An 18,830-nucleotide genomic window follows, 5' to 3' on the forward strand; every position below is an offset into this window, starting at 1 on the left:
TGTCTTTTTCTGACTATAATTAGTATGATAATCTCTAAGTTCATCCACGTTGCTGTAAATGGCATTCTTTCTTTCTTTTTTATGGTCAAATAGTATTCCATTGTATATACGTACCACATCTTCCTAATCCATTCATCTGTCGATGGACATTTAGGTTCTCTCCGTGTCTTGGCTATTGTGAATAGTGCTGCAGTGAACATAGGGGTACATGTATCTTTTTAAATTATGGTTTTCATACCCAGGAATGGGGTTGCTGGATCATATGGTTGTTCTCTATTTAGTTTTCTGAGAAGCCTCCATACTGTTTTCCATAGTGGTTGTACCAATTTAAACTCCCACCAACAGTGTAGGAGGGTTCTCTTTTCTCCACACCCTCTCCAGCATTTGTTACTTGCAGACTTATTAATGATGGCCATTCTGACCAGTGTGAGTGGTACCTCATTGTAATTTTGATTGCATTTCTCTAATAATTAGTGATGTCGAGCATTTTTTCTTGTGCCTGCTGGCCATCCATATGTCTTCTTTAGATAAATGTCTATGTAGGCCTTCTGCCCATTTTTTGATTGGATTTTTTTGTTGTTGTTGAGTTGTATAAGTTATTTGTATATTTTGGAATTTAAGCCCTTGTCAGTTGCATCATTTCAACTATTTTTCTCTCATTTTGTAGGTTGTCTCTCTTTTTTTTTTTAAATGATTTCCTTTGCTGTGCAAAAGCTTTAAGTTTGATTAGATCCCATTTGTTTATTTTTGTTATTTCTACTGCTTTGGGAGATTGACCTAAGAAAACATTTGTACAGTTCGTGTCAGAGGATATTTTGCCTATGTTCTCTTCTAGGAGTTTTATGGTGTCATATGTTTAAGTCTTTAAGCCATTCTGAGTTTATTTTTGTGCATGGTGTGATAGTGTATTCTAGTTTCATTGATTTACATACAGCTGTCCAGTTTTGCCAGCACTATTAGCCAGAGACTGTCTTTTCCCATTTTATAGTCTTGCCTCCTTTGTCAAAGACTAACTTACTGTAGGTGTCTGGATTTATTTCTGGGCTCTCTATTCTGTTCTTTTGGTCTCTATGTCTATTTTTATACCAGTACCACACTATCTTGATTACAGCAGCTTTGTAATATTGTCCAAAGTCTGGGAGACTTATGCCTCTTGCTTTGTTCTTTTCCTCAGGATTGCTTTGGCAATTCTGGGTCTTTTATGGCTCCATATAAATTTTTGGATTGTTTGTTCTAGTTCTGTGAAAACATGTCACAGGTAATGTGATAGAGATCACCTTAAATCTATAGATTGCTTTGGGTAGTATGACAGTGAGCCAGGATTTCTGATGGATTCTAAACCACGATTTTGTGACATGCAGCACTCCTGTTCCTCGTTCTTTCACGGTGTTTCCACTGGAATACTGGTTTCTGCACTTCATCATCATAACCAGACATGCAGCTCTGCTGGTTGGAATTCTAAGAGAGTGCATAGCCTCACCCACATTTCTTTCAGGTCTACCTACCATCACCATTTTGGCTGTGGGGGCTTTGCTGACCCTTTCAATTGGAGCCACCACTTTCCTCTTTACCTGTTTATGTACATTCCAATAGCATGATCTTGTCCATCCCCGAGCTGATCTACTAGCATTCCACCAAATCTGTGAACCAGTGGAATGGATACAGTCTCTTCATATGTACAAGCTGGATGAAATCATCTGTTTCTTTTTTTTTTTTTTTTTTTTGCTTTTTATTTTTTTCGCTTTCTCAAGCCACACCTGTGGCATTTGGAGGTTCCCAGGCAAGGGGTCCAATCGGAGCTGCTGCCAGCCTACACCACAGCCACAGCAATGAGGGATCCAAGCTGCATCTGCGACCTACACCACAGCTCACGGCAATGCCAGATCCTTAACACGTGAGTGAGGCCAGGGATTGAAACTGCACCCTCATGGTTCCTAGTCAGATTCGTTTCCGCTGCGCCAGGATGGGAACTCCAAAATCATCCGTTTCGGAGACAGATAAATCCAGCTCCAAAATATCTTCTAGAACTTCCTTTCGAACTGCTACAACTCTTGAGAAGAGGTGGGAAGGCAATTGAAAAAGATGGTTTCTCACCTTATGAACATCCTTTTCTTGAATAAGGATGACTGGCAGCACAATAAAGTTTTCAAAGGATTGAGTCCAAAAGTTAAGAAGGTCATGTAATTTCTACTTCACAATATCCCTGACCGTGATTTGACTTGTTACTGGAAAAATGCATATGGTTGGTACTTTCTTCGAGGATAGATTGTAACAGGCAGCAGATGATAGTGTAGTTGGTCACACCCAAGAAAAGCAGACACAGAAGCTGTAGCCTGCAGATTGGGCAGCAAAAGTGGAACCCAATTCTTTCTGTCTCTGTTCTATGTCGAAGGTCACAGTTAGTTTCTCCCAGGTCAGGCCAGCAGGCAGGGAAGTGACAGGGCCCAGCCACTGCTGCTCCCTTCTGCCAGCAGCCCTCCCCTCCTGCCATCCCATAATGTAGCCGATTCTTTCTGTGATTCTCTCTTCAGCTGTGTCTCCTCTGTTATTCAGCCCATCTGTAGGGTGCTTCCTCTCAGCAGCTATGTATTTTTGTCTCTAAGATCTCTAATTGATTCTTTTCTATAACCACTGTTCTTATTTCTTAATAGTGTGTCCTTATTTCTTGGCAATGATATCGTCCCTTTTCTCCCTAAGAATATATACTATTTACTTAGAGTCCTGATTGGATTCTGTGGGCTTTTATTTTTTGTTTTTTGGTGTTTTTTGTTTTTTGTTTTTTTTTTCTTTAGGGCCACACTTGCAGTGTATGGAAATTCCCAGGCCTAGGGATCGAATCGGTTCTCTAGCTGCCAGCCTACGCCACAGCTACGGCAATGCAGGATCCTAGCTGCATCTGCCACTGACACTGCAGCTCAAGGCAATGCTGGATCCTTAACCCAATGCACGAGGCCAGAGATTAAACCCATGTCCTCATGGATACTAGTTGGATTCATTACTGCTGAGCCACAATGGGAACTCCTGGATTGTGTTCTTAACTCTCTTTCCTCAGGTATACCTTCCATTGTTGATGTGTTTCTCTTTCAGAGTGTTGCCGTTGCTCAGATGTGTGGTGTTTCTTGCTTGTGTGTTAGAAATTAGAATTTCTCCTTAGTCTGTGTTCTGCTTCTATTTGTACAAATTTCTGGGAAGTTGGGTGGGAACTACTTCTGCAGGTTCAGGAAGGGGATGGGAGGAATAGGATGTGCCATCAGAAAGGGCATTTCAACAACTGGATTCAGGAGTTGGGGGTGCCCCTGGACCTCCAGGGTTTGCAGGGCCTCTGGAGCTCTGCCCTATCCCTTTGCCCTAGTAACCAACTCTTACTGCCTTTGTAATAGGAGTGGGGGGTTAGGGGTGATGGGCAGTGCTCCATGGCTCTCTAACTCTAGAATTTTAACCCATCTCCCTGTCAGAGCCACACCCTGCTCCTGACTTCTGCTATCCCTTTGCCTGATATTTTTCTCCCTATGGTTTCTCCCCAGAACTGAAGCCTCTGGCTTCAGCTTCCTGTGTTTTCCCTTTGGCATTCCTCACTGCTTCAAGTTCACTGACACACCCCATCTTATTTTTGAGCATGACTGTTTTGGAACCATGCACTCTGTCGGTTCTATGGATTTGACGTGGAAGGGGTAATGAGCCAGGGAAAGAGGGGTTTGGGAGAAGGCACAGCCTTAGATAGCAGGTAGATCATGGTGTTAGGGCCTCCTGTGTGTCCAGGAAATTGCTGGCTTCTTCTCTTTGGTTTCCTTGAAGATTCTCCAGAAGCAGGCCCCCAACTTATTGTCCCCTGGTGTAGGGCACTGTCCCTGTGGCTGACCACTCCTGACCATCAGCCCCTGTTGGTCCTCGCCTCTGCTCTGACCTCGCAGCTGGCTTCTTTCTGTGGGATCCACATCTAACCCTGCAGGAAACCTGTGCTGTGGTCCCTCTTGGGAGTGGATGGTCACCCTGCTTTAGAGCAACCCCCCCTCCCATTCTAGGGCTGCTGCAACCAGCTTTTGGACTTTAGATTTTTCTAGGAGAGACAGCTATCATGTCACATATCTCCAAAAGCCTCAGGAAGGCACATCAAGGTCTTAAAACCCCTTCCCTTGGCTTCAAGGAGGGAAAGCACCTCTTCACTTCCATCTGGGCAGGGTAGGAACCACGCCCACCCAGTACACAGACAACTCTCCAAGGGAATTCTTCCTCTACAGTCTCTCCCTGCTTCATCTTCAGCTTCTCCTTTTCACTCTTGAGCTAGGTAATGAGCTAATAGTTGAAGAATGGGCTTTGCCAGCTTTTAGCAAACTGACAACTACTGTAATGGGCTCAGCTTTGCAACATCAGCCAAAACTGAGCAGAAAGAGTCCCATTTTAATGTTGTATTACTTAAGACTCTGTAATTCTGCATTTTTTTCTGAACGTACCCAATGGAATATATGTTAATTGGTCCCTATTTTTTTTAGGGAGCAAGAGGACCTGATGGCTCAGTTGGTGAAAAGGTAAAAAAAGAAAATGAAAAACTTTGGCCCGTTCCTCCCTTCTCTCTGGATTTAGTATAATTGACCTGTTGGGCTAGCATATTGAACATATACATGTCAAGGAGCAGAGAGAAACACATCTGGAAGGAGCTTTGGGGAAGGCAGGAGAGCTGGAGCTGAGGGGAGGAAAAAACCCACCACGTTTTCTCCTTTCTCACTCTCTCCCCTCAAATGCATTCAGTGAGTGAGTGAATCATCTTAATGCCAAGTGAAATGCCAATTGGCAAGATGGCTGTTTCTGTACCATTAAGCAGTGCCCATCAGAGAATCCATCAACCTGATTAATTTTCAAAGAATGATGTTCACAGGTGTGAATGTTATTCCTTCCATGAGTGAACCCAGGGCCGGATAATCAGCCTTTCCTCTTCTTTACAGGGTGATCCCGGCAGCAGAGGCTTACCAGGACCCCCAGGGAAAAATGGACAAGTTGGCACTCCTGGGGTCATGGGACCCCCAGGGCCTCCTGGACCCCCTGGGCCCCCAGGCCCTGGATGTGCGATGGGACAGGGCTTTGAGGTACTTTCCCCCGTTCTGTGGTTCAAGAACAGTGTGTGCTGAGGCATGCTGGGAAAGCCAGCTGACTGAATGTGGGTCCAAGGGCCAAGGCAGTGCTGATTCCCCACTGAGCCCTGGCTCCCAGCACCACACCTGGCACATGGAGGTGCCCGGGAATTGAAACTGGCCTTCTCATTCTTCTTCCTTCCCCTAGGACACCGAAGGCTCTGGAAGCATCAGGCTGCTACATGAACCCAGAATCTCTGGACCAGTGGCTTCAGTTGTAGGTTGACTTTTGAAACCTTCATCTTGAGGATTGTTATGCTGTCACCCTGGTGTGAGGAAGCTGTGGGGTGCCATCCTGGCTCTGGTGCTTTCAATAATTGACCTTCTCTGTGCTGTCGGCTTCCAGCTGTGTGGTGGGGAGACCAGGTGCTCTTTACAGCTTGTTTCTTTAAGGAGCAGCATAGAGGTTTTGCACAAAACATCATGTGGGAAAACTTACTCAGTATCTCTCTTTTTCTCCCCCAATCCCTTACCATCGAGCATCTCCCTTCATTGCCTTCTTCCTGCTGCCCATTCAGGATTCACGCTTTGCCCCATTTCTAAATCCCATGCTCCTGACAGATACCCCTCAACACTACATCTACCCCTGTGGAAGTGCTGTCCATCTCCCGCTATGACATCTGCTCTCAAGAGGACCAATCCCCAGAATCTCATGGTCTTCATCAAGTGGTACCTACACCAATGCAGGAGGAGCTGAGCCTCTCAGAGGGGAGCATCTTAGCCCTCTCCTGGATTAAATAAGAAGACCTTTCCCCATGCCCCAGATGCAGAGGGCTCTGAGGTTCAAGGTCAAGAGGACACTCACTCCATGCTACCTCTGTTCCTCTTACTCTCTGTGGGATGTTCCTTCCTCTGACCCTGGAAGGTGAATTTGCCCCTCGTCTTTTGCTCCAATCATCTGGGACAAATATCCATGTGAAAGCTTAGAGAGAGATGGCAAGATGGAAGGATAGATGGAGAGTGAGCAAAGTGAATATAAAAACCCAAAGAATATTTGTTTGCTTGTTTTGCCAGGGCCCCAAAGGAGAAAAAGGAGACCAGGGACCCAAGGTGAGGTCACAGATCTGAGGTGAGGGTGGGAGAAATTTCCAGCCTGGTTCTAGGAGTATTAACCACATACAGTGACTTTTTTCCCCACTCTCACTGCTGTATCCAGGGCGAAAGAGGGATGGATGGAGCCAGCATTGTGGGACCCCCTGGCCCCAGGGGACCACCAGGGCGCATTGAAGTCTTGTCTAGTGTGAGTATCACCAGGTCAGAGTGTGGCTGTGTGTTTCCTGCCTTTGCTAAAGGGGACAGAAGTTTGACCACAACTTCAGGGCCTTCAGGGCTGCTGGGTATGCAAGGGGCTTGTAGCTGGCATCTGCTGTTGGAGTTTCTTCCCGCCAACATGGCCCACCTGTCTGTTCCTGCCCTGGTGCCACTATTGTCTCACACAGTGTTTCTGGAACACTCTCTTCTGGTTGGCAGCATCACAGGAGAACAGGTGTAATGTGTACCAAGAGGCAAGGAACATAAGTGGGAGAACCAGGGAGGAAAGATGGTTTAGGACATGAGAAATCAAGGGAGACTTTCTGGAAGAAGTGTCTTTGAGCAGGGACTTATAAAGCTAAGAAGGATTTTACCAGGTAAGCAGGGAGGACAGGACACTCTGAGCCAAAGCATGGAAAGTCCTGAATAGGAAAGTACGGGTGTGTTCAAGTCTCGGGGAGCTGATGGGCATGGGGGTGGGTGGAAAGTGATAGAAATTTGTAGAGAAGATGGGGCTGCAGGCTGGGACCTGATGGCCATCCCCCTGAATTATTAGAACAGCACATTTATGAAAAATTTTGCCCCCTCTGAGAGAAATGAGGTTATACTGGTAATAACAGAAAGACAAAAAGTCCCAAATAACTGGAAAAAAATGACCAGAGGTTTTTTTTTTTTTTTTTTAAGTACATGATTAAAAATTATCAAGTGTAGGTAAGGGGGTGGTGAAACAGTTAATCTCATATATGTCATTGGAAGTGTGAGTTGTACAGTCCCTTTAGACATCTCTTTGGCAGTCTATTACAATTAAAAAATGTTTGTAACCAAAAATTTGACGTGGAAAGACCTGCATACTATATGATTAAGCAAAAGAAGCAAGTTGAAGAATAATACATACAGCCTGATGCCATTTATATATCAAATAAACACACACACATACCAATGACACTTTTTTGTGAGTATATGTATACTAAATATATATTATTTAATATTTATATATCTTATAATATTTTTAAAATATATTTAAAATTGTAAAAAAAAAAAAAGCATTCCTATATTGTGCCATTTTAAGGTTAAGCAAGAGAGAAAAGTGCTAAGGCAGCTCAGGGCTGTGGTGTGAGAAGAGGGCGGGGGGTGTGTTGGCAGTAGGTAGGGTGTGTGTCTGCCATGCTGGGTGACTTCAGTTAAAGCTTCACTGCCAGAAACAAAGTGGAACACATGCCACCCTCTGTCTCATTGTCTGGTTTTCCTCTTTTTAGTCTTTGATCAACATCACCCATGGATTCATGAATCTCTCGGACATTCCTGAGCTCGTGGGGCCTCCGGTATGTATCCGCAGCTGCCCTAGAGGGAGGGTCCTACCCACACGGCCCAGGTGAAACTAAGTTGGGTCGGTTTGGAATCCTTTGAGCTCATGCAGCATAGAGCTAGGGTGTATCAAAGTAAAATGGAAAGAGAACTTTGCATTTCCGAGAAGTTGCTGTAGCATTCATTTGATCACGCAGAGCGTTTTGTCCAATGCGGTGGAAGCTTCCAGTCCCTTGCCCCAGAAGCGGGCGGTAATGGAAATCAGAGAATCATAAGTAACAAATTGATGGATGCCTGAGCAACGCTTTGGGCCTGTATTTACACGATCTCATTTTCCAGTGTAGGAGGAGCCTAGAGAGACCTATGCTTGTACTAATGGGCAAGCTGGTGCACGAGGAGGGAAAGGGACTGGCTTCAGTCTCTCCAGCCCCATTTTTGAGATCAGGAACACACAGAGAAGCTACATTATTTCTGCAAGCCCACAGAGTCTGTCCACGACACAACAGGACCTAAGAGGAAGCTTCCTCCTGCAGCCTGTGCTGTGAATCCCTGTTGCATCTTCCACATCTGTAGGTGACAGCTGGAGGGAGAGGAAAGAGCACCAGCCTTAGGAGCCTTGGGGTTCTTTCTCCATCTCTGCTGTCCACCACTCTGAGTCTCTGATCCTCTCGGATAACATCTCACCAGCCTTTGGGGCAGCTTATAAGAGGTGATGGAGGAGAAACTGCTTTACAAACAGTGGCTCTCTGTGGAAGCCGACAGAGAGGTTGACTCCACAGCTGTGCCATCCAAATGTCTACTGGGCCACCTGCCCCCGCAGTCCCCAGTGAGGTTGGCCCTGCCATCCACTCCTGGGGGAAATTCAGTGTTCTTCCCCAAGGCTTCTGCAGGTATCTGGGAGGTTCCTCTTGAGCCAGGATCTCCTTCTGCTGAGTGGCTTCTGTTGGTGGGTTGTTTCTCTGTTTCTTCTGTCCTATATCCAGTGGGGCTCCCTCTCCTTGATTTCTACTAAATCCTCCAAAACACCCCAAAAATCAAGCAAAAGTTATTTCCCTGGAGTTCTCATTGTGGCTTAGTGGTAATGAACCTGACTAGCATCCATGAGGACAAGGGTTCAATCTCTGGCCTCGATCAGTGGGTTAAGGATCCGGCGTTGCCATGAACTGCAGTGTAGGTTGCAGACATGGCTTGGATCTCTCATTGCTGTGGCTGTGATGTAGGCCAGCAGCTACAGCTCTGATTCAGCCCCTAGCCTGGGAACTTCCTTGTGCCATGGATGTGGCCCTAAAAAGACAAAAAAAGAAAAAAAAGAAAAAAGAAAGAAAGAAAGTCATTTCACAAAGATTTTCCCCCAAACTATTGGAGGTTTAGAGGGTTAGGTGGCTTGATTCTAAAGCAAAATGCATCAGCCTAAGAGCTAAGAATCAGCATCTCTGTTCAAAGAGTCCTTGGGCTTTGTCTGCCTCCATCCTTTCTCTTTCTTCCCCACCCCAAGAATCTTCTTTCCTTCCCAATCTCTTTACTCCTCTTTGGCAAATCCAGACCCTCACGTGTCCCCTTCATCCCAAATGGATGCTTAAGATTTTCCTCCTCAGGAGTTCCTGTCGTGGCGCAGTGGTTAAAGAATCTGACTAGGAACCATGAGGTTGCGTGTTCGATCCCTGCCCTTGCTCAGTGGGTTAACGATCCGGCGTTGCCGTGAGCTGTGGTGTAGGTCACAGACGTGGCTCGGATCCCACGTTGCTGTGGCTCTGGCGTGGGCCAGTGGCTGCAGGTCCGATTCGACCCCTAGCCTGGGAACCTCCATATGCTGCGGGAGCGGCCCTAAGAAATAGCAAAAAGACAAAAAAAAAAAAAAAAAAAAAAAAAGATTTTCCTCCTCAGAGGCACTTCCTTCCCAGCAGCACCATTATGCTTTTCTACTCCACTATATGTACACTGTATATAATGTATGCGTATGTATGTATGTATACAGATATATGTCCTTTATATAGATATATATACAGTGTATATATGTGTGTACATGTATATACACACACCCATCTATACACATACACACGTGTATGTGCATGTGTATATATACAACCAACCTCAGGTAGAAAATATTGAAAAAACTAGAAATTCTTAAAAAGTAAAATGAATTTGCTGTGTGCTGGCAGTTGTTTACATAGCATTTACAACTATTTATATAGCGTTTACATTGTATTAGGTATTACAAATAATCTAGAGGTGATTTAAAGTATATGGAAGATTATGTAGCTTATATGCAAACACTGTCTCATGTTATATAAGGGACTGAGCATCTGTGGGTTTTGGTATCTGTGTGGGTCCTGGAACAAATACCGCTCAGATTCTGAGGGATGATTGTGCAGTGTGTTGAGAAACTTGTTACCGTCCAGTTCTCTCTCTGTATATATATTCTGCCGAACTCCTACCCCTTTAACAGGTATGTAAGGATCTGGGCTTTCTAGACCAAGAGTCCTGGCCCCGTGTGGAGTGAACCACAGTTGCTGTCCCCCAGGGTCTTTAAAATGGCTGGCCCTGAGTTCCTGTCGTGGCTCAGTGGAAACGAATCTGACTAGTATCCATGAGGATGCAGGTTCGATCCCTAGCCTCGCTCAGTGGGTTAAGGATCCAGCATTGCCTAGAACTGTATCACAGACACAGCTCGAATCTGGCATTGCTGTGGCTGTGGTGTAGGCTGTCAGTTATAGCTCTGATTCAACCCTTAGCCTGGGAACCTTCATATGCCATGGGTGCCACCCTAAAAAGATAAATAAATAAATAAATAAATAAATAAATACTGGCCCTTTAAAATTCTCACTCCTACAGAGGGGAAAGAACTGAGTCTCACCAACTGCCCCCACGTCCATCCCCAAATACCCCAGCACACTCCTGAGTCTCACCAACTGCCCCCACGTCCATCCCCAAATACCCCAGCACACTCCTCAGAGTTTAGGAACTTACTTTCCGAGAATATGGATGGAGGTTGAGCATCTTCGTGTTCGTTACCCAGGAGGTTTCTGATGCTGAGTGATTTCACAGAGGAGGAGGCTGGCACTTACAGTGCAGAGAGGCCTGGCCCAGGGCAACGGGGGCACTGTTTCTGGCCCTTTGCTAACTAGCTCTATGACTGCATGGTTCCTTCTCCTCCCAGGGCCTTGGCATCCCCTCTACAAAGTGGATCATAAGCCTCGCTATGTGGGAACACATTTGGGCCTTTGGAATGTGCTGGGGGGAGTGGGCCCCTGAGATGCAGCTTTTCTGCTGGTTTGGAAATGCTGCTCATGACCCACCTGCTTTGTCTTTGCTGTGTCACAGGGCCCGGAGGGCATCCCTGGGCTGCCAGGATTTCCCGTAAGTACCTCTGTGCCCTGTGGTTGTGTGCATTCTGTTCCTTCCACCTGGAATGCTGTTCTTTTCCATCTGCATGGCTGAGCTGTAGCAGCATCTTGTTCATGTAGCCTTCCCTTGCTGCTTCCACGTGAAGTGATCTTTCCTTCCCTCAAGTCCCATAGGGGTTTAGTTTCACCTCTACTGTCTTTCGTTTCCGCCTTAAATAACTGTTAGTTGTGCCCTTGTTCTTTGACCTTGGCTGTGCTGTGACCAGCTTGCAGAGAGTCGTGCCTTGCTCATCTCCTTCTAGCCTAGGGCCAGCTGGAGCCAGAGCTGGAGCCAGTGGTTGGCTTCCTGTGAAGGCAAGTGGATGAGTCAAGCACTTCAAGTAGATCCAGTCCAAGCCGAGGAAGTTCCTGGAGAGAGAGGATGGTGGTCACAGATGATGGAGAAAGGGGGATCTTAGCCTAGAAGTCCCAGAGTTAACAGTCTAGGTGCACCGCACTGTGGGGCTTCCGCTCTGGAAGGGGAAATGCATTTCTGTGTAGAAGGTGATTGTTTTGCTTAAAAGTCTGACCCTGCGTTGAAGCTAAGGCTCCAGAGTGAAATCTGCACAATTTCTCCAAGACATTGCCGCTCTGAAAGATCTAAGGCCAACAGTGACCTGCTTTGCTTCCAGAATAAATGAAGGAGATTTCTCAGATATGCATTAGAAATTTGTTCTTGATGATAGGATTGAAGTTGATTTCTTTTTCTATTTTATTTTATTTCATTTATTTATTTTATATTTTATATTTTATTTATTTATTTATTTTGTCTTTTGAGGGCCACGGCATATGGAGTTCCCCAGGCTAGGGATCTAAGTAATGCAGGATCTGAGCCGCGCCTGCAACCTACCCCACAGCTCACGGCAACGCCAGACCCTTAACCCACTGAGCGAGGGTTATGCATCCTCATGGATGCTAGTAGGGTTCGTTAACCACAGAGCCACGACAGGAACTCCTATTTTTTTATATATCTTTCTGAATTTTTACATGTCTGTAAAGAGTATATCCTGTGTTGACACTAAAAATACCTCGGAACTAGACATTAAAAAAACAAAGGAGAGAATGGCAGTCACGGAGAAGACCTCTCAGGAAGAGAAGAGGCCAGACCTCTGAGCTCCAGCCCCGGCTCTGCTCTAAAACCAGAGTGTGTCCCAGACATATTTTCCTCTAAATGAGTGGCTCTGTGTTTCCAAGGGAGCAGGGAGCCCCAGGCTACTGAGAAGAGCCTTCGGGGTCACTTCAGCCGTAAGGAGGGGCCAAAGAGGTGGGATTCAGGCAGCCGATGAGGCTTCACTTGACATATTTTATATGTTGTGCTTTTGTGAAGATTTTACTTGAAAAAAAGGGAATGAAAAGAGCTGCACTGCTAAAAAAAAATAATGATAACAAATATTTGAAGGCCACCAAGTTAACCCCAAAGGCAAGACAGGGAATTGTGAAAAGCTAAATTGCAATAGAGTGTTGAAAGTCTTTTTCGGGGGCAGATGTCTGGCTGTGTGAGTCATTGTCACAGGATCAAGTGTCTGTGGGAGTTGAGACGAGGTCACCTCTGACCGGGTGTGCAGATTTTGGTTCTGCACAGGGAATGGCATGAACAGAAGCTTGGAGACAGCAGCGGGGACATGGAGGGTGCAGCGAGGTTAAGGGGAAAGGCTCACCCATGGTGGGGCAGTGAGAGTGAAGATGCGGTGCTGAGGCTGGGTGGATTTGGGTGTCAGGCTAGGGTGTTTGGATGCCATCCCATAGGTAGTAGGGAGCCAGAGAAGGGGCTGGAGTCAGGGAGGGTGAACGGTGGGGGAGGCAGGCTGCAGGAAGGCCCTGAGGACCCAGGAGCGCACAGGCAGCAGGACCAGGCAGTTTCAGTGGTGCCTATTAGAGAAAACTACAGCTCAGAGGGGAAAGGGACTCCAGGCCTCCTGACCCTCAGTGCTGTCTTCTTTCCTCCAGACCACAACCTTAGAGCACTTAAAATCAGAAAACATAACAACTAAATATGACTTCCACTGGCATTCTGTGTTCTTTTACTTTTCGGAAGAAGAAGCCCTCCATTTCGTTAAAGCATTTGAACCTTAACAACCAAATACTCTCCAATGATTCCTTCCAGGGCCCCAGAGGACCAAAGGGTGACACTGGCGTGCCTGGCTTTCCAGGACTAAAAGGAGAACAGGTAAGAGGAGTCTAGGCGTCGGGGTGGAATTGTGCTCTAGGAGCTGCTAAATATTTCAAATGGGCTGAAAGTAGCTATTAACTTAAAAAAAAATAAGATAAAATTCACATACCATGAAATCCACCCCTCTCAGTTGCAAAATCCAGTGATTTTTTTTTAGAACATTTGCAAGGTTGTGCAGCCATCTCCTCTACCTAATGCTAGAACATTTTCATCATGCCAGCAGAAACTCCGCATCTAGGAACAGTCACTTCGCAGCTGCTAACTTTCATAATCTCCAGGTTCCTCCAGGGCGCAGGTGGGGTGGGTGGAGAAATAGGTTTCCATCATTGTTTGGAAAGAGAAGTTGACCTTCAACTTGCTTGAATGCTGTTCCTACCTGTGCTGTACTCTGTCTGGCCTTGTGCAGGGCACCCCCATTAGGTATGAGCTCCCCGAGGGCAGGCACATCCACTTCCTTTTCTGTAGCTCCAGTACTTAGCCTGGTACACGAATGGCTCTGGAAACATTTGTTGGATGAAAGAAGGTATAAGTAATGAATATGATGAATGCTAATGTTTAGAAATTATTATTATCTTATTAAGTTATTAGTATTATTATAATAAGATGGGACATTCTGCAGTAGGATGCCAGTCTTGATCTAGAATTTTTGGAAGACATATTTAGCATGAACAGCATTTCCTGAGAATTCTAAGGGCATGAACATGACCTTTCTACCTTTCCCCAGTTGCCTCCTAGAATTAGCTTCCCAGATGGTTTTTGTAGATGAGGGGAGAGCGACATCTACACACAGGTTGCAGAAACTCTGGATTGGATTCATTTATTCATCCATCGATTTATGTGCTTATCCATCTTAACCTCCATTCCCTAAGTCGTGCCAGCCAGTTTACCCTCCTAGGCACTAGGGGTGAGGAACAGATATATAGAGAGCCGGCAGAAAGCATGGCCATTGCTGTCATGGAGGTCTGTACAAATCCAGCAGGAGCAACCCCTGAGCCCACCTTGGGGAGTCAAGGAGGGCAGATGTGTTGCTAAGAGGAGGGAGTGTGGGCTGCTGTCTTTCCTTCTTCCATCTGAGCCCCAAGGAAGGGGAGTCTCCAGTGTCTGCTGGACCACAGTTCCAGGGGGTGGAGGGTTCGGTGTGCTGAGTAAAGGGGTTTAAGTTTGGCACTACGTGGGGTGATGTCTTGGGATGCCTTTTGCTTCCACGGGCCTACAGAGATGAGGTAGGGCCAGCGCAGCTCTGACTTGGGAGGAGGCCCAGTCCAGCAAGAGTGGCTCTTTACTTTAAACACTCTGTTTCCTATGTGACAAGGTCAGGTACATCTAGAAGGACCTACGTGCCATCCCTGCCCCTCATGCCCTGCCACCTTGAAAACTGGGGGTGGGCACCCAGGCTCTGTTCCAATGCTTACAGCAAATGTGCTTTCTCTTGCTCTGCCTCTGATGCTTTTATGCTTGCTTCCTCTTGCTGCTGGCATGTGCAGGACCACTTCTCCTCACCCGCGGAGTGGTAAGATCCAAATATCACGGGTGGGCTTAGGGGATTGGAGAAAAGAGGCTACTATGCTTGCTTTGGCGCCACTGCCCGAGCTGCTTCCAGCCCTATTGAAGGGAGACTTACATGTGGTCCAGCCCAGCTCCCCAGGGGCTCGCACTGAAGTTTGAGGCCAGAGCCTTGAGTAGTTTCTCTTCCTGGACCTTTCTCTGGGCACATATCTTCTTGGAAGCTTCCTGGGATAATAGATAGCCCTGCTGAGGACAGGATTGGGGACAGCATCCTCTGTCCCCGCCACCAGTCTCCTCATCTCCCCTGTTTCCCAGCAACTAAGATAAATTTGATCAAGTAAGTGCTTGCACAGGAACCCAGAGTTTGAAGGCCAAGTTCTACATGGAGACTCAGGGCCCCTGTGTTGAGAGAGGCCTGCACTCTTCATGCTCATCTCTTTCCCAATTTCAAATGTTTGAAAAGAATAAGGATTCTGGGCAGGAAAAGATCTCAAGTTGAGTCATTAGGAAATCTTGACACTGAATATATTAGGAGTCAGATGTTCCCGGGGTGGAGCCACGTGGCCAAAGGTGGGAAGGACACTGTTGGGGCTGGTTCCTGGAGGATGGAGAGTGGCAATGCCCATCTGGCAGCAGCAGGAGCCCTGGAGGGGCTTGTAGGACCCCAGCCTGTGCTTTCAGACAGTGACTCTCATAGTGTATTGAGGGAACAGTCCAGAAAACCTTTACTGGCTTAGGAGGCCGTTGTAATACTCTAGAAAGAGGTCATGTCAGGGCAGTGGGGTTGGAGGTCGGATGAAGGCCAGAGAAACCATGGCAATAGGATGCCTACACCTCTGGATAGGCAGTAAGGTGGAGGCCTGGCTTCATTGAAAGGTTCTCTGAATTGCAGGGCGAGAAGGGAGAGCCAGGTGCCATCCTGACGGGGGATGTTCCTCTGGAAAGGCTGAGAGGCAAAAAGGTAACTATGTCACTGGACCCCAGAGGCACACATCTGCTTCACTGCCCATCCTTGTTTCTGCCGCACACTGTTATCTGAGTGACAAGCCCGTGTCTTTCTGTTTTAGGGTGAACCTGGAGAGCATGGAGCCCCGGGACCAATGGTAAGCCAGGGTCTCTCAGCTGCGTCTGGACTAGGGTTTGAAGCATTTATCATATTTTGGCTCAACTAGACAGAGCTCTCCCAGTTGTGAAAATAAAAAGGATGTGGCAAAAAGAGTGTGTTAGGGTAGGCTAACTGCAATTAAATGAAAATCTCAGTGGTTTAGCCCAGTAGCAGCTTAGTTCTCACACTTGCAAAGTCCACTGTGGTGGTTCCCAGTTGGGCATCCCCCCTCCAGGCAGTGACTCAAGGACCCAGGATGCTTATGTCCTGTGACTCTGCCATCTGGAGGATTCAAGACCACACTAGCCTCTTCCAGCTGGTAGCCGAAGTTGGGGAGGGAGGGAGAAGAGACCATGGAAGATGATAAACTCCACTGCCAGCATGTTCTACTGGCTAGACCACTGATGCCTGGGGGGCAGGAGTGGGGGAAAGAGATGAGGTTTTGCTGTGTGTCGAGGAAGGAGAGGAGACACGGACGGTGGTGAGACCATGGGTCTTGCCAGCTAGAGATTGCATTGTCCAGGGAACCTGGGCTTTGGGGCTTCTGGTCCTGGATCTGCTACTCCTTGAACACGTCCTCTTCTCTCCCTGGGCTTCTATTTTCCCAACCGTGAGTGAGGGTATTGAATGAGTACTAGACAATATGATAGGGCCATTCTAGCTCTACTGCTCCTGGACTCTGTAACTTATTTAGGCTGCCAAATAGTTTTTAAGCTACCAATTCTCTCCAGATGAACCCTAAACTTCCCTGTCCTATATTTCTCTCCCAAAGAACAGAGAGAATTCATGTGTAGAACATCCACTGTGAGTCAGACAAGGATGCTTCAACACAGATCATCTCATTTCATTTTTACCACCCTAAGAGGTGAATGTTAGGACCCTCATCTTATAGACCAGGAGGCCAAGGTCAAAGAGGTTAAGTAACTTGCCCACTGCCACACAGCTTGTTAGGGGCACAGCAGGGATTGAAACCCAGCCTGTCAGACTCTGTGTCCAGGTTTTTCCCAGCACACTTCACTGCCTCCAATTAAGACTTTGATTTCTCTGAAACATTTGGGGCTGGAGTGTTGCACCTGGAGGTTTCAATGTGAAGTTTGTTGGAAGCTGGATTGCAGGCCTAGGGAGAAAGGCCCTCCCACTGCTCTAACAGACACGGGTCCTTGATGCCTGGCCTGTAATCTCCAAGGTGTATCCTTCAAAGGACCTTCCAAGGGCTTGGGTCCCATAAGTCAGGCAGAATGGATACCCTGGAGAGGTGTGCTTGGCCCTTGCCAAAGGCTAGGGCAGACTGAGAGAGTCTTGTGATAACCGCTGTTTAACCACTTCCTAACGTCTTACACAGTGGGAAATACTAATTGTTAGCAGTGGTGGCTGGCAGACTGCCAAATATGGCCAGGGTTCCCCATAGCCCAGCTGAGCATAGCTTGCCAAGCACAGACAGTAAAGGGGCCCCTTCTTCTAATTTGCATAAGGCACCATATGGGCTATTTGTGGCCCTCATGACTAGCATAGCTTACAACTCCTTTACAAATCCACCAGAGCCTTATTACTCAAAGGGTGTCCAAGGACTCACCTGGGAGTTGGTTGGAAAAGCAAAGCCTTGGACCCCACCCAGGATCTACTGGATCTGCATTTTGACAAGATCCACATGCCTCTCCCATGCACCTGCGGTCTGAGAGGCCCTGCACTGGGACCTACTACCACATGGCTTAGGCCCTGTTAACTCCTTGCTTTTTCTTTTTCTAAGAGTCACTGTGCTGAGTACTTTAAATACAGAGCCTGTCTCAACAGTCTCTATTTGCCATTTGTTTAGGCCTGGCTATATATGTTAATGGAGCAGGAAGAAGGGACTTGATGGGCCCCAGGCTTACACCAGTCCTTTCTCTGGAAGCAGGACGACTCAGCTACAGGAAAGGGCAGGTGTGGGCTGGAGGCAGAGCTTGTTCTGGGAAGTGGTAGTGCATTGAATGTATCCCAGACATTGGGAGGCGTGAGGGTTCCTGCAGGAGGCTGGAACACAGCACTGACTCTGGGAGCCTCTGGATATAGAAAGCCAACACTTCAGTGGGGTCCATGGGTCAGGGACTTATCTGGAGAACTGGGGTGCTAGGCCAAGACTCTGGTCCATAGGGACAGGTGGAAGCAAGGCAGGAACCACATCCTGGAGCAGGTGGCCAGGCTGGGCTGCCATGAGGAGTGAGGCAGGCCTGCAGGGTTCCACCAGTGGACATGGAGAACCTTAGGACAGAGGCCCTGGCACAAAGGTCCACACGTGTTCTGAGCTGGCCCAGCACACGGCCACCTGGGATCTGAGGCCCAGAGCTACTGACCTCTTGCTTCTTGGTGAGCCCTGATTGGCGGAGAGGGTTGAGTCCTGCATCTGGGGTCGGGTAGAGCCTGCTGGAAGGGTTGAGCAAGTGGGTCCAGCTGAGAGCAAAGAGGCCAGGCAGGTGGACACTTCATAACTTCTCCTTGCCCTCCATTCTCCTATCAGCGGTTCTTTGTCACCACTGCCCACGATGGGGGGCTGGACACCACCCTGACTCCCCACCCATCTCCCTGGCCTCGAGCTTCTCTTTCTTTTCTAATTGAAATGTACTGGACAAACAGCATCATATATGTTTAAGGTGTGTGTGTTGATTTGAGACCTTTATATATTGTGATACGATTGCCATTGTAGACATAGCAGCTCTCGCATCACATAATTATCTTTTCTTTTTTTGTGGCTGGAATAAATGCGATCTAGTCTCTTAGCAGGTTCGAGGACTACAATACTGTATTATTGTCCACAGTCACTATACTGCGCCTTAGGCCTCTGGACCAAGCTGTCTACTTGTTGCAAGTTTGTACTTTAAACCACACCTCACCTATTCTCACCCTCCTGTCCCTGGTAGCTACCATTTTACTCTCTGTTTTCACAAGTTTGGCTTTTTTTTTTGATTCTATGTATAAGTGACGTCATGCAGCATTTTCTCTATTTTTAA

General features: G+C 47.1%; 1 protein-coding gene across 4 annotated transcripts in view; it reads left to right on the forward strand.

Moving 5' to 3' along the window:
* The window catches only part of COL15A1 (collagen type XV alpha 1 chain), a 111,265-nt gene that overhangs the window by 68,941 nt on the left and 23,494 nt on the right, over positions 1 to 18,830 (forward strand). For 2 of the 4 annotated variants that reach the window (XM_084990850.1, XM_084990841.1), the window contains exons 17-26: positions 4,491 to 4,526; positions 4,941 to 5,081; positions 5,275 to 5,343; positions 6,141 to 6,176; positions 6,283 to 6,366; positions 7,634 to 7,699; positions 11,004 to 11,039; positions 13,170 to 13,232; positions 15,634 to 15,702; positions 15,809 to 15,844. In XM_084990850.1, the coding sequence (XP_084846976.1) occupies positions 4,491 to 4,526; positions 4,941 to 5,081; positions 5,275 to 5,343; positions 6,141 to 6,176; positions 6,283 to 6,366; positions 7,634 to 7,699; positions 11,004 to 11,039; positions 13,170 to 13,232; positions 15,634 to 15,702; positions 15,809 to 15,844 (636 nt within the window). The remainder of the gene's footprint in view (positions 1 to 4,490; positions 4,527 to 4,940; positions 5,082 to 5,274; positions 5,344 to 6,140; positions 6,177 to 6,282; positions 6,367 to 7,633; positions 7,700 to 11,003; positions 11,040 to 13,169; positions 13,233 to 15,633; positions 15,703 to 15,808; positions 15,845 to 18,830) is intronic. The other 2 variants (XM_084990864.1, XM_084990857.1) reach the window with 1 other exon arrangement.

Source organism: Sus scrofa, chromosome 1 (genome assembly GCF_054392235.1).
Source record: "Sus scrofa isolate SSC_HxYL_T2T_F1_AM1 chromosome 1, Sscrofa_HxYL_maternal_Yorkshire_Landrace_v2.0, whole genome shotgun sequence".
NCBI lineage: Eukaryota > Metazoa > Chordata > Mammalia > Artiodactyla > Suidae > Sus > Sus scrofa.